A 12972-nucleotide genomic window follows, 5' to 3' on the forward strand; every position below is an offset into this window, starting at 1 on the left:
CTCTAGCTGCATTCTCCATTACATTGTTATCCTTATCAAACAATGCAAACAATTTTAATGAGCTTATCTACTAGAACATATTGCCAGATATGCTAATGTAAAAATGATGCCAACCGTACAGGCTGCCTCATTAATCAAAAGGCTCACAACACAATGACCAAGATCAGTCCCATCCTCAAATCAGACCTCAGCAAAATACCAGGAATTACCTTCCTACTGTAAATAAGAAGGGCGGGCTCCCCCACCCATGCGGAGGCCATAAACTCCTAAGAAAATGCATAACGGCACCCAGTTCTTTTCAGGTCCATTGCAGTCCAGTCTCTTTCTAATAATCCTTGGGTTCTATGGAGAAAATTTTGATGAATGTCTGACACCATGACCTCTGCTGTCAATCCTTGCACCAATCAGCGAGCAGAATTCTTACAAAGCTCCATCAATCTGGCGGTTCAACATCACAGACTGCAGCTTAATCTAGAGGATTCCATCTTTCCTGCACACAGGCACACCAGGGCAAGCGCAAACCTTTTCCTCACCATCCTCCTGGTTCCCTGTCTTCAGGCACAGCCTACCTCATGGTTCCTTTAAAATCTAAAAAGGAAGGAGGAAAGGAAGTGCTCCAGCCTGTCTCCCTTTGGAGAGGGGGAGAAAATTGCTTGCATTTTTAAATCAATGTGGAAGGAAAGAGATGGAGGGAGACCCCTTGCAGGCAGCAAACCTATTCACAAAATGCTTTCCATCTGCAATCGGGAAGCCTCCGTGCACACCCAACATGACACATGGAAACAGATAGCAAATAATCACAACCGCCTTTACAAACGCCCGTCTGCAGCCGGGTCCGGGGGCAGCGTCTGCTCCATTATATAACGGGCGGACTTCCGCGCGCCCGCCCGCCGCGGTCCCCCGCCCGGCGCCGCTCCCGTGCCAGCCCCATTACCTGTAGGAACGCTCCCCGCGCACTGTGTGCTTCCGGAAAGGAATGATGGTCCCGTTATCCTGGATGATGTCGTTGTTGTTCTCGCCATTTGGGGACAGGGTTTGGGTCGGCCCGGGCATTGGCGCACTCCCGAGGATGGAAACAAACCGCTGTGGGCTGGCTGGTGAGGAAGGTGGCTGCGTCTCGCCTTCCCGCTCGCCTGCTCCTCGCGCAGACCGCGCCTGCCGCCTGCTCGCTGCTCGCAGCTCCCTTCTCCTCTTCGGATCCCGCCCCGCCCTCTCGAGGCCCGCCCTCCCGGCTGCTGACGTCAAAGCGCCGGCAGCAGCACCCTGGTCACGTGGCCCGGCCCATCCCCATAGCAACCCGCTAACTCATCACCTCGTCTTGATTAGCGCTGGGCCCCGGCGTGACCACGCCAGCGGCTCCAAGCAGGCACCCGGGCAGGCCTACATCTGGCATGTAAAACCCCAGGCCACCCCCGGCCCCCCTCGCAGACTCGCCTGGGTCTGAAAACCAGCTCTTCCTCTAACCATTTCCTTTCCAACCCGAGCTCCCACTGCAGCTGTGTACACAAAAGAACGATTCAGGCAGAGGGGTGTGGGAGACCCTTTAACTCCTTCGATACCAAGTTCTTGTGTCTTGAAAATTAAACTCCGTCTGGTTTCAGAAAAATATAACACGACCTGGTAGCCTCCTTCTAGAAAGTATATCAGACTAAGGGGTTAAAACTTCCAGGTTCCTCCTCCATTCTCCAAACAGCAGCAGCCGCCTCCCCGAAAGTAGCCCCAAACCTGAAAAGCTAAGAGGAAGCTGCATTTCCTTCTAATCAATATACCTTTACGTTAATAATGAGAAGATCAAAGATTGCAAATTAAGAGATTTTCTGCACAAAAGAATCCCCAGAGTTAAAAAAAAAAAAAAGATAACCACCATTTTAGAACATCATGATTACACACGACCTCCCAATTCAAATTCTTATACTGTCTCCTGATACACATAATTAAATCCTTGTCATGTATTTTATTTCCTTTGAATTAAACACGTGAACATCCAATTTAGTATTTGGAGGCTCTCAACATTCAAGCTGTTCTGTATCATTGCAATGGAGCTTTCAAATACATTGGCTAGGAGCCAGGTACTATTATTATTACCATCCCTATTTTAAAGATGAGTAAACTAGTGAGATTAAGCAACATGCTCAAGGTCACACAGCCAGGAAGTAGTGAACTGGAACTTCAAAATGACGTGCTTTTATCAATGTGATTGGACAGTGGTGGTCTATGTTTAATGTGAACTCATAAATGTTATAGATCAAGGTAAGAATCAAGTACTTTATGTACTTCTCAACATGACCACTGTGAAAAGAGAGCCGTGAATAGAATTGCTAGTACTGTGCAAAGTGTATGGATTAGATTATAAATTCTGAACAGATTCCAGATGTGTCCAGTGCTTTCCTTCAGAAAGAAGAAGGGAGTTTGAAGGATTCTCTGCTTATCAAAAGTGGTCTCTGACCCTTTGTGGGGTGGGAAAGGAAGGAGAATTGGAATGTAAAAGACAGCATAAATATATGCCGCAGAAAGTACTAGGCTCATGCCTTCACATCATTGTATGGCTTACCAGCTTTATCATTTTTGTGATACAGATGTTAAAACAAGTAAAAAAATTTGTCATTCCTGACAATTCTCCAGCATATTTCCCTGGTAATAAGTTATTTCTGGCATCAAGCTCCTAGAATTAGAGTCAAATGGTTTACAACCCAGATGGTAATGATAATCTTAAATAAGGGGGCATTTTTTCCTATTCTGAATTCTCCTTTTGAACTATATTTTAATAATTTTATTTTCTACTTTCTCCAGTGAATTCACAGTGCACAAGTTGATTCCTTCATCCATATCTCAACTGACATGAGAATTTTTTTTCATACAATAAGGATCCAATTCTGACCTAAGACTTCACAAGGTACAACAGACAAATATCTGAGTACAAGAGATACACAGCAAGCCTCACATTGCACAGTGAGCTAAAGGGGCATGAGAGTGTAGTTACTGCTACAAAGATCAACACTTCCTCTTACTATTTCTGTTACTTGACCCATGGCTGTTAATTTCCTTACTAATTTGTTCCTCTTCACAAAAGCTTCCCCTTTCTTTGGGAACAGTCTGAAGTTAAAAGGCACAGTCTACAAATCAAATATTTAATGTTTTCCGCATACATTCTCTCATTTGGGGCTCTTTTGAATAGCTTTCTTTTCCATGATCCCATATTTAAGTAATAGGTTACATAACTGGTGTTATCCTAGGGACTATGTTTGTCAGAATTTGAATGTATGTATAGATCATTGGTTTTACCAACTAATTTTGTGGAGAGAATACTCCCACTGTTTCTGGGCTGTCCATGAAAAAGAGGACTATGGCCAGGAATTTGGGTGAATGGGCTGAAAGGGGAGGGGTAGTGAGGCAGGTGGAGGAGGTACCTAAGAGTCTTGTAAGTCTTCCTCCAGGACTGCTCTGAACCACACCACTCTAAAGGGACCCAGAGAGCCCCCAGAGACTTGTGATTACCCTCCGAGATGCAGGGGTAACAGGGGTAATAATTTGAAAATATTAAACAGATGTGTTTTCATTCCTCTCCCCATAAATCAGGTTACCTGGCAGCCATTCTCCAGTTTAGCCCTGGGGAGAAGGGGAAGGCACATTCCACTTTGGGAAGGAGGATGCTAGGACGGAGAGAAACGCCAAACAGGCAGGAAGAGGGCGGGGAGAGTACCCTTTCCAACCCCAAGGTTGGAAAGAAGCAGGTGGAAGTGGGAAAAAGCAGAATCTCCCACCTCCGGGTCCCTGAAGGGAGACGTTAGAGAGGTTTTGGCTTTGTTCTCAGCCTAAGGGAATTTCTTTTGCCTAATGAGGCAGAAGTCCCATTTGAGACTCTGGGAAGAGATGGCTTTCAAAGAGTGTCTCCCCAACACCTTCCTCCCCAATCAAGGTGCAGCCTCATCACACTAAAATCAGTGGCTTGGTACAGTTAGGCAGAGAACCCAGGGAGAGAGGAGGACATCTAAAAGACTGAATATTCACGCAAGAGACCGAGCGCTCCAAAGACAGTCTAAACTGGAAGAGGCTGTAATACTGTGAACTTTTTAAAACCTTTCATTTCCCGTCCCCCTCAGCGGGGCCAAGAGAGTCGCACAGATCACATACACACAAATAAGCTAAAATGTCTCGTGTACATCTGACTGTAGGTTAAGGTTTGTCTTACGTACACAGACGTATCTAAAATAAAGTATATCCAGACCATCATCCTACATCTCCAACTGCCCCATAGAGAAATGGCTCCTCTTACGAAGCATCCTGGATTGAAGCTGGGGCTCTGGCATCAGGCAGACTTGGGTCCCTGGCTTGGTTTCACCACCTGCGGGCTATGTGACCCTAGCAAGTTACTCTGCATCTCTAAGATTTAGTTTCCTCATCTATGAAGTAGGTGTAATAATACTGGTTTCATAGTGTTGCCGTGAAGATTAAATTACGTAATACAGTTGAAGCAATTGACATAGTCTCTGGCCTATAGCAAATGGTCTTTAGTGGTAGATGCTATTTTTAAACAATAAGTTAAGCATACTCTGAAATGTTCATTCACTCATTCACTTGACACATATAGCTGGATTTCTTGTGTACTACAAGCTGGTAACATAAGAAGAAAAGTCCCAGGCTCTGTCCTCAAGGAACTCAGAGCTGTAGACGAGCAAGAGGAAAATATTGGCAATTATGACACAACATGATGCTGTGATAACGGCACCATACAGTGTGATATAGAGCCATAGAAGATGAGCACCTAATTCAGAAAGGAAACTGGGACGTAGGTCTGAAAAGTTTCCCCAAGGAGCTATTACTTAAGCCTTGGGTGAGTAATAATTATAACCTTTTTTGTTCACTTTCTCTGTGCTAAACAGAATACAAGATCCCTTAGGGAGGGGCTTCCATTGCTTTGCCCACTGCTATATCTTTGGTTCTCAGCATAAGGGCTGGCAGGTAGTAGGCACTACATGAATACATAATTCACTGATTCAACAAATATCTGATTTGATTCTTACAATGACCCTAATGATGGCTCAAAGAGCAAAAGCAACTTGTCCAGCATGTCTTGGCCCCAAAGTTGACATGCTTCTCCACTAGGCTCTACTGTCGTTTAAAAGAGGAACGGTAGTGTAGAGGGGAGACAAAGGGCTTCTCAAGCAGATATACTTAGGTACAGAGGTACGAAAGGGTGTGATATCCCTGGGAGACAGCAAGTTGTTTAGTATGGATGGAGAACAGAATGCACGATGGCAGAGGACAGGGCCAGGACCAGGTGCAGGAGGGGCTGTGGCCAAGCTATGAAGCTTGACCTTCACTCTGAAGGTGTTTTGGAACCATGAAGTGCTTTAGGAAGGGAAATTTGTGGTGAAATTTGCATATCAAGAAGGTCTGATGCTGCAGTAGCATAGAAGACACGTTGGAGTATTTATTTATTTGTTTGTTTATTTTTGGCTTCGTTGGGTCTTCGTTGCTTGCTGCGCACAGGCCCTCTCCAGCTGCAGCGAGCGGGGGCCACTCTTCATTGCGGTGCGTGGACTTCTCATTGTGGTGGCTTCTCTTGTTGTGGAGTACGGGCTCTAGGTGCACGGGCTTCAGTAGCTGTGTCACATGGACTCAGTAGTTGTGGCTCTCGGGGTCTAGAGAGCAGGCTCAGTCGTTGTGGCGCACAGGCCTAGTTGCTCCGCGGCATGTGGGATCTTCCCAGACCAGGGCTCGAACCTGCGTCCCCCATGCTGGCAGGTGGATTCTTAACCACTGCACCACCCAGGAAGTCCCATGTTGGAGATCAAAATGCATCAAACAGGGATGAAGGCCTAAACTTAGACAGGAGCCAAGGGGTTGTAGGAGCAAGCACAGATCTGAGATATTCAGAGGGAATAACTGCTATGATTTGTTGGACTAAATGGATGTGGGCACGATGTTGATGGGGATTAAGGGTGGGCAGTGAAGGAGAAAGATATTTCAAGTGAATCCTAAGTTTGTGGCTTGGGTGACCAAGGGGATAACGATATCATTCATCAAGATGGGAAATACATGGGCTTCCCTGGTGGCGCAGTGGTTGAGAGTCCGCCTGCCGATGCAGGGGACACGGGTTCGTGCCCTGGTCCGGGAAGATCCCACATGCTGCGGAGCGGCTGGGCCCATGAGCCATGGCCACTGAGCCTGTGCGTCCGGAGCCTGTGCTCCGCAGCGGGAGAGGCCACAACAGTGAGAGGCCCGCGTACCACACACACACACAAAAAAGATGGGAAATACAGATTGAATTGTCCTTCTGGAAGAGAGATTCTCATAGCATGTTTTGGACATAGAGAAGTACCTACAGGACATCCTAGTGGTGACAGTGATTGGTCACCAGGCTTCACACACAGTGGGTGTTCGTTAAGTATTTGTTGAATAAGGGAACATGTGGGTCTTTGAACGTATATGTTTCACTTGGAGATACATATGATTTGGAGGAAATTGTCTCATGGGTGATCATTGAAGCTGAGGGTGTGGATGCCCTCACTCAAGGAGAAAGAGAAGGCCTGGGATGGAACTCTCTAAAAGCTGAGTGATAAAAAAGAAGCCTGCAAAGAGACGGCAAAGGATTTGGCCCGATGGGGCCAATCACAAGAGGGAGTGGTTTCACTGGGCCCAGGGGAGAAGTGAGTATCAGAGAGGAGGGAGGTGTCTCTTGGGCCAGATGTGTTTGAATCAGATAAGGGCAGAGAATGGGACTTCCCTGGCGGTCCCGTGGTTAGGGCTCCACGCTTCCACTGCAGGGGGCACGGGTTCAGTCTCTGGTTGGGGAACTAAGATCCTGCATGCTGCGAGGAGCGCCCAAAAAAACAAACAAAAAACAGATGAGGGCACAGAAGTGTTGACTGGATTTGATAAGGTGCTCTCAAAGGTATTTTTAAGACATTGAATTTCAGATCAGACCCATCAGTGATTACTGAAGAAAATAAAGAAATCTTCAATAAGTAGGGAAACTGTAATTCTTAGCAAGATCACTAGTATTCTGACCTAACAAATATACTGAAGGAATGAGGTGACATTAAATTACAGGTCATGTATATATTGTCAGCAACTAACTAGCATCAACAAGTATTTGCACTAAAAAGCTCTCGGCAGTATTGGAGGAGCCAATATGTTCATTAACGAGCACTTGTTAGGCACCAGATGTGTCCCCTTCTATGGGGTCAAGACCCACCCTTCCCCCCAAAAGTCAAACGAATATTTACAATGTGTGTTTGGAGAGCAGGATTATTAAGGCAGACCCAGCAGACACAGAGCAAGAGCAACGAGCGAAAAAGGAAACCAGCCGCCGTCCCAGTCCACAGGCACAATCAAGGAAGATGGAACTGGGCACCAACCCAGATTTTAATTTTCCAAGTTCCTAGGTTATAGCACAGTCCTGTTTCTCTTGAGGTTTAGGCCAGAGAGCACCGATAATTGCATCCTGGCAGAAATCATTGTCTATTTCTCCAACATGTGAGGTTTGTCTAAAACAGGGATTCTGCATTGCCTTGGATTTGAGAAATCCAAAATACAACAGTAGAGAAGATGTGAAATCATCAGCCAGGAACGGATGCTAATCCTGATTCCATCCCAGCAGTACCTGCTCCTCACGAATGCCTTTTCCAAGTTAAAATGTGTTCACTGAAGCTGATAATCACTGCTGTCAAAGGCATTCACAGCTGTCACACCACCTTAGATGGAGGGAGGGGAGCTTCCTTAGATTGTTATCGCCTCTGAATGCAGACAGAAGATTCCACTTAGCGGTCACCACTGCTGCCCTGGGACAAGCAATTTTCCCATGCATATGTCTTGATATTTTCCAGTAGGGAATGGCAGGGACAGGTTATCAATCAGTGGCTTAAAATATGCTCCACACCCAAAATGACAGCAGTGAATAAATACATGATTGGCCAGCCAGCGGCGTTGGCTCTGAAATCACATCGGTGGCATAGAGATGTACTTGAGAGTGGTCCTTGCTCGCTACTTTCACCCTGAGGCATAGAAGATTTTATTAGTTCTTTCTTTAGATCTGATGAGAAGTCTAGAATATGTATATGCCTCCTGGCTTTTAGTAATAGCGTTTTATTTAGGAAAAATTGGTAAATGTTTTCCCCCAGATGAAGAATGCCCTCCTTCAAAACCAACCTGAGCAGGTGGACTCTTCCAGGATTGACTTTTGAGATTACTTGTATCTGAAGATTATTTATCGGCCACAATTATAGCTAGGCCGATATGTCCACAAGGCAGAGTTTTGCAAGCCTCCTTCCTCTTTGCTAGTAAAAAAGCGAGGTTTCTGTAATGTCAAAATATAGAACGTGCCATTGCTTAAGGGAAGATTTCTCTGTGTGTTGGAATTTGCTTTCTAATTCGCTTTTTCTTGGATTTTCTCGAGGTTGGACTTAATTTTGTGGAATAACTCACAGAACATGATGGGAACGCAATTCACAAACTTGCAGAACATTATGATTTCTGTAACCAATCAAATCTGTGCAATTTAAGGTTTCACTCTATTAAGTAAAAATGTGCTTCTGAATTATACCATCTTGTTAAACTGAAGAACTTTAAATATGTTTTCCATAAAAATACAATGTGATAAATGTTATAACTGAAGAATGTATTAAGTAGCACAGGAAAATAGAAAAGAAAGCAACCATGACTGGAGAGACAGGAAAAGCTTCACCAAGGCCATGATATTTGTACTGGGGCTCGGTCATTCACTCAACACGCATTTACTGAACACCTACTACATGCTAGGAATAACGGGTGCTGGAGAGCCAGAAATGAGCAAAACAGGCAAAATTCTCTGCCCTCGTGAATCTTATACTTGAGTGTGTGATGTGTGTGTTGTTGGGTAGGAGGGTGGTTGTAGGAGGTGAGGGTAGAAAAGATTGCAGTGACCAGAATGTACAGGGCTTTGAACGGCCATTGTGAGGACTTTGGCTTAAAACCAAAGTTAGGAGCCATCACTCTGCAGCAGGCTTCACAGTATCTATTGGTCCAGATGCAGAATCCTCTCCAGCAACAAAGACAACGATAACAGCAAAACCTAATATTTACTGGGTACTTTTTAGGGACCAAGTGCTCTGTTTCAATTGGGTAGGTATTTTTAATCCTCACAGAAACTTATGAGGAAAGGGGGATTTTAAGTCCTGTTTGTCAGAGGAGGCAGCTAGTTAAATAACTTAGCCAGTTCATCAGCCAGGAAGTGGCAAAGCTGGGCGTGAACACACCCGCCAGGCATCAAAGCTGTCATCCTTGTTCACTAGCTCAGGCTGCCTTCCACTAGGGTCTGATAAAACCTGGGTGCAAGAATGCAGAATCTAGGGCTGGGGAGCAGCAGGGTTGAGACGTTAGGACATGGAAGCAAGAGAAGGTAGACCGCTGCCCTGAAGGCAATTCAGTCTAGGGAGCGAGGAAGTAACGCCAGGAAAAGGGTGGCGAACGAGAGAATAAGGTGGGTGGGAATGAGAGGTAGGATAAGAGAGCAGTATTCATGGCAGTAAGGGATGGAGACTGGAAGGATAGGAGTTGTAAATTATGGTTAAAGAGGGCTCCCCTGGTGGCGCAGTGGTTAAGAATCTGCCCGCTAACGTGGGGACACGGGTTGGAGCCCTGGTCCAGGAAGATCCCACATGCCGCGGAGCAACTAAGCCCGTGTGCCACAGCTACTGAGCCTGCGCGCCTAGTACCCGTGCTCTGCAACTAGAGAAGCCACCGCAATGAGAAACCCGCGCACCGCAACGAAGAGCAGCCCTCGCTCGCCGCAACTAGAGAAAGCCCGCCCACAGCAACGAAAACCCAACATAGTCAAAATAAATAAATAAGTAATAAAATAAAAGATACTAAAAAAAAAATTATGGTTAAGGGAGAGGGAGGGAGGAGGAGATACCACAACTGGGGGTTAACGGTATATGTGATTAGTAGGGAAAATTAATTTTCTTACCCTTATTTATAGCGATTAACTATTTTCTTTTTCTGAGTAAGACTCAACCATCAATATACATTTCTTTGATATCTTCTGGAGGGGAGAGGAGACCACAGGCATTTTTTGGTATTTGTTTTCAAAGCTGAAATCTGCTTTCATTTTCACTATGCTAAGACTGTGACAATTCAACCCTCCAACGCTAGACATGCCTAGTCGAACGTTCTTACCGAAATGTGTCCATGCCCAAGTTCATGAAATTCCTTTACCTCCTTCCCCTATTTTATTTCCACGTTTAAACAAAACAGGTCTTGATGAACGGGCTGGGTAGGACAACTGAGAAAGAATAAAAGGCACCTTGGGCTCGGTTGAGGGGCAAAGGAAAGGAAGGGGCAAATGTTATCATTAACAAGTAAATTATCTTCCAGAAGCCTCACAAGCTTTCAAGAGACAATTTCTTCAGGGCTATCAAAAGTTAACTAGCCCACTGGACTTTATTTCTGATTTTGATATTAAAAAGTACCAACTGAGTAAAGAGACTCCTTAATATAAATTCAAAGCCAAGGTGGAGGGATGGGAAGACAGGAGTTCTAACAGGTACCAGTGGCCTCTAGAGTTTCAGAGCTACTCAGGACCTAGGCCACCCATGGCAGGGACATTGGGAGGGAGGGTGTTCCTGAGCCTGGGGCTTCTCTGACAAGGCTGGTGTGTGGGGGGCAGAACTACGGCTCACGGGTGGCTCCTCAACAGCGTGTGAAGTGAACATGAGGCCAGCAGCTGGGAAGCAGTATGAGTAATGGAAGAGAAATTCCCCAATTTCTGACCTCATCCAAATAAAATTTTTAAAAAGAAAATTAAAAAAGCTTACTTCATTAAAAAAAGAGAGGGAGAGAATGCAACTGGAAATCATGAATTAAGATCTAAGTCTCCATAAGAAATGTTTTAATTAGCACTTACGTTTTGTTTACTCAAGAGCTTATAATGCCAAGTGTCTTTTCTCAATTCACACTCGCTATAGGGCATGAGCATGAGGGGTCCAACTACAGAGTATAGCACATAAAAGCATGAAGGCTTACCTTCAGGTAGCTTCCACTTAATTTCTATGTGAAGGAATCAGACTCCTAGGAAATCCAAAGGGATCTTAACATATAGGGAACCACGATGAGTTAACAGTCAGCTGAGAGAGCGAGATCAATTCTTGGGATTAACTCCTCACACAGCCTGCCTTTCATACCCTCCCCCAAAGGCCCATCTCCAGTCTCTTCAATGAGGATGTCATAAGCCTTCAAAGAGGCAGCAATGGAATCAATATGAATGAGACATAATGGCATGTAGTGCAAAAAGCATGTCTAGTGCATTTCTATTATTTTTGTCTTCCCCTCCTTCTTCTGGGAACTATTCCTTCAAACCTTGTGATTCTAGTAAAGCTTGCCAATTATAATATTCCATCCTCCCAGACCTAAAGATTGGTTCAAGTTTAGGTCTGTGACCCAAGCCAGGCCACTGAATATTTCTCTAGGATTAAAAAAAATTAGAACTGCAGTAGGTGTGTTTTCGAGGTGGGATATGGGAGACGGTATCTTCCTTACTGAAGATACCACTTTAGAATTAATATAGTATACTGTTAGGCAATAAAAATAAATAACAGGCATCCAAATCAGAAAGGAAGAAGTAAAACTGTCACTATTTGCAGATAGCATGATATAGTACATAGAAAACCCCAAAGACTCCACCAAAAAACTGTTAGAACTAATAAATGCAGTAAAGTTGCAGGATACAAAACCAATATACAAAAACCTGTGGCATTTTTACGCACTAATAGTGAACTGTTAAGAAAACAATCCCACTACAATTGCATTAAAAATAATAAAGGAATAAATCTAACAAAGTAGGTGAAAGACGTGTACATTGGAAAGTATGATGAAAGAAATTGAAAGAATTAAAGAATACGCAAATAAATGTAAAGATATTCCACGCTCGTGGATTGGAAGAATATTGTTAAAACGTCCATATTATCCAAAGCAATCTGCAGATGCAATGTAATCCCTATCAAACTACCAATGGCATTTTTCCCAGAAATAAATAAACAATCCTAAAATTTGTATGAAACCACAAAAAATCCCAAATAACCAAAGCAGCTTGAGAAAGAGGAACAAAGCTGGAGGTACATGCCCCAATTTCAAACAAGATTACAAAGCTATAGTAATCAAGACAGTACGGTATTGGCATAAAAACAGATTCAAAGATCAGTGGAACAGAATATATAGTCCAGAAATAAACCCATAAATACATGGTCAATTAATTTATGGAAGGGAGCCAAGAATACACAATAGGGAAAGACACTCTCTTCAATAAATGGCGTTGGGAAAACTGGACAGCCACATGCAAGAGAATGAAACTGGACCACTATCTTATGCTATAAACAAAAATTAACTTAAAATGGTTTACAGGGACTTCCCTGGTGGCGCAGTGGTTAAGAATCCGCCTGCCAATGCAGGGAATATGGGAAGATCCCACATGCCACGGAGCAAATAAGCCTGTGCGCTACAACTACTGAGCCTGTGCTCTAGAGACCGCGAGCCACAGCTACTGAAGCCTGCGTGCCTAGAGCCCATGCTCTGCAGCAAGAGAAGCCACCACAATGACAAGACTGTGCACCTCAACGAAGAGTAGCCACCACTCGCCGCAACTAGAGAAAGCCCGCGTGCAGTAACCAAGACCCAATGCAGGCACACACATAACACACACAAAATTAATTAATCAATTAATTTAAAGAAATGGATTAAAGACTTGAACATAAGACCTGAGACTATAAAACTCTCAGAAGAAAACATAGTTAGTAAGCTCCTTGACATCAGTCTTGGTGGTGATTTTTTGAATTTGACTCCCAAAACAAAGGTAACAAAAGCACAAGTAAGTGGGACTGCATCAAACTAAAAAACTTCTGCACAGGAGAGGAAACCATCCACAAAATGAAAAGGCAACCTACCAAATGGGAGAAAATACTTGCAAATCATACATCTGATAGGGGTTAATAACCAAAA

The 12972-nt window shown here is 44.3% G+C and overlaps 1 protein-coding gene across 6 annotated transcripts in view; it reads right to left on the reverse strand.

Annotated features, from left to right (window-relative positions):
- MAPRE2 (microtubule associated protein RP/EB family member 2) overlaps nucleotides 1–12972 on the reverse strand; it is a 162365-nt gene that overhangs the window by 99229 nt on the left and 50164 nt on the right. The window contains exon 1 of one of the 6 annotated variants that reach the window (XM_067699338.1): nucleotides 935–1208. The exons of 3 other annotated variants lie outside the window; for them this stretch is intronic. In XM_067699338.1, coding sequence (XP_067555439.1) covers nucleotides 935–1053 — 119 coding nt within the window. In that variant the 5' untranslated portion in view covers nucleotides 1054–1208. Of the gene's footprint in view, nucleotides 1–934; nucleotides 1209–12972 lie in introns of those variants that run through there. 2 more of the 6 variants (XM_067699339.1, XM_067699343.1) reach the window with 2 other exon arrangements.

Source organism: Pseudorca crassidens, chromosome 12 (assembly GCF_039906515.1).
Source record: "Pseudorca crassidens isolate mPseCra1 chromosome 12, mPseCra1.hap1, whole genome shotgun sequence".
Classification (NCBI taxonomy): Eukaryota; Metazoa; Chordata; class Mammalia; order Artiodactyla; family Delphinidae; genus Pseudorca; species Pseudorca crassidens.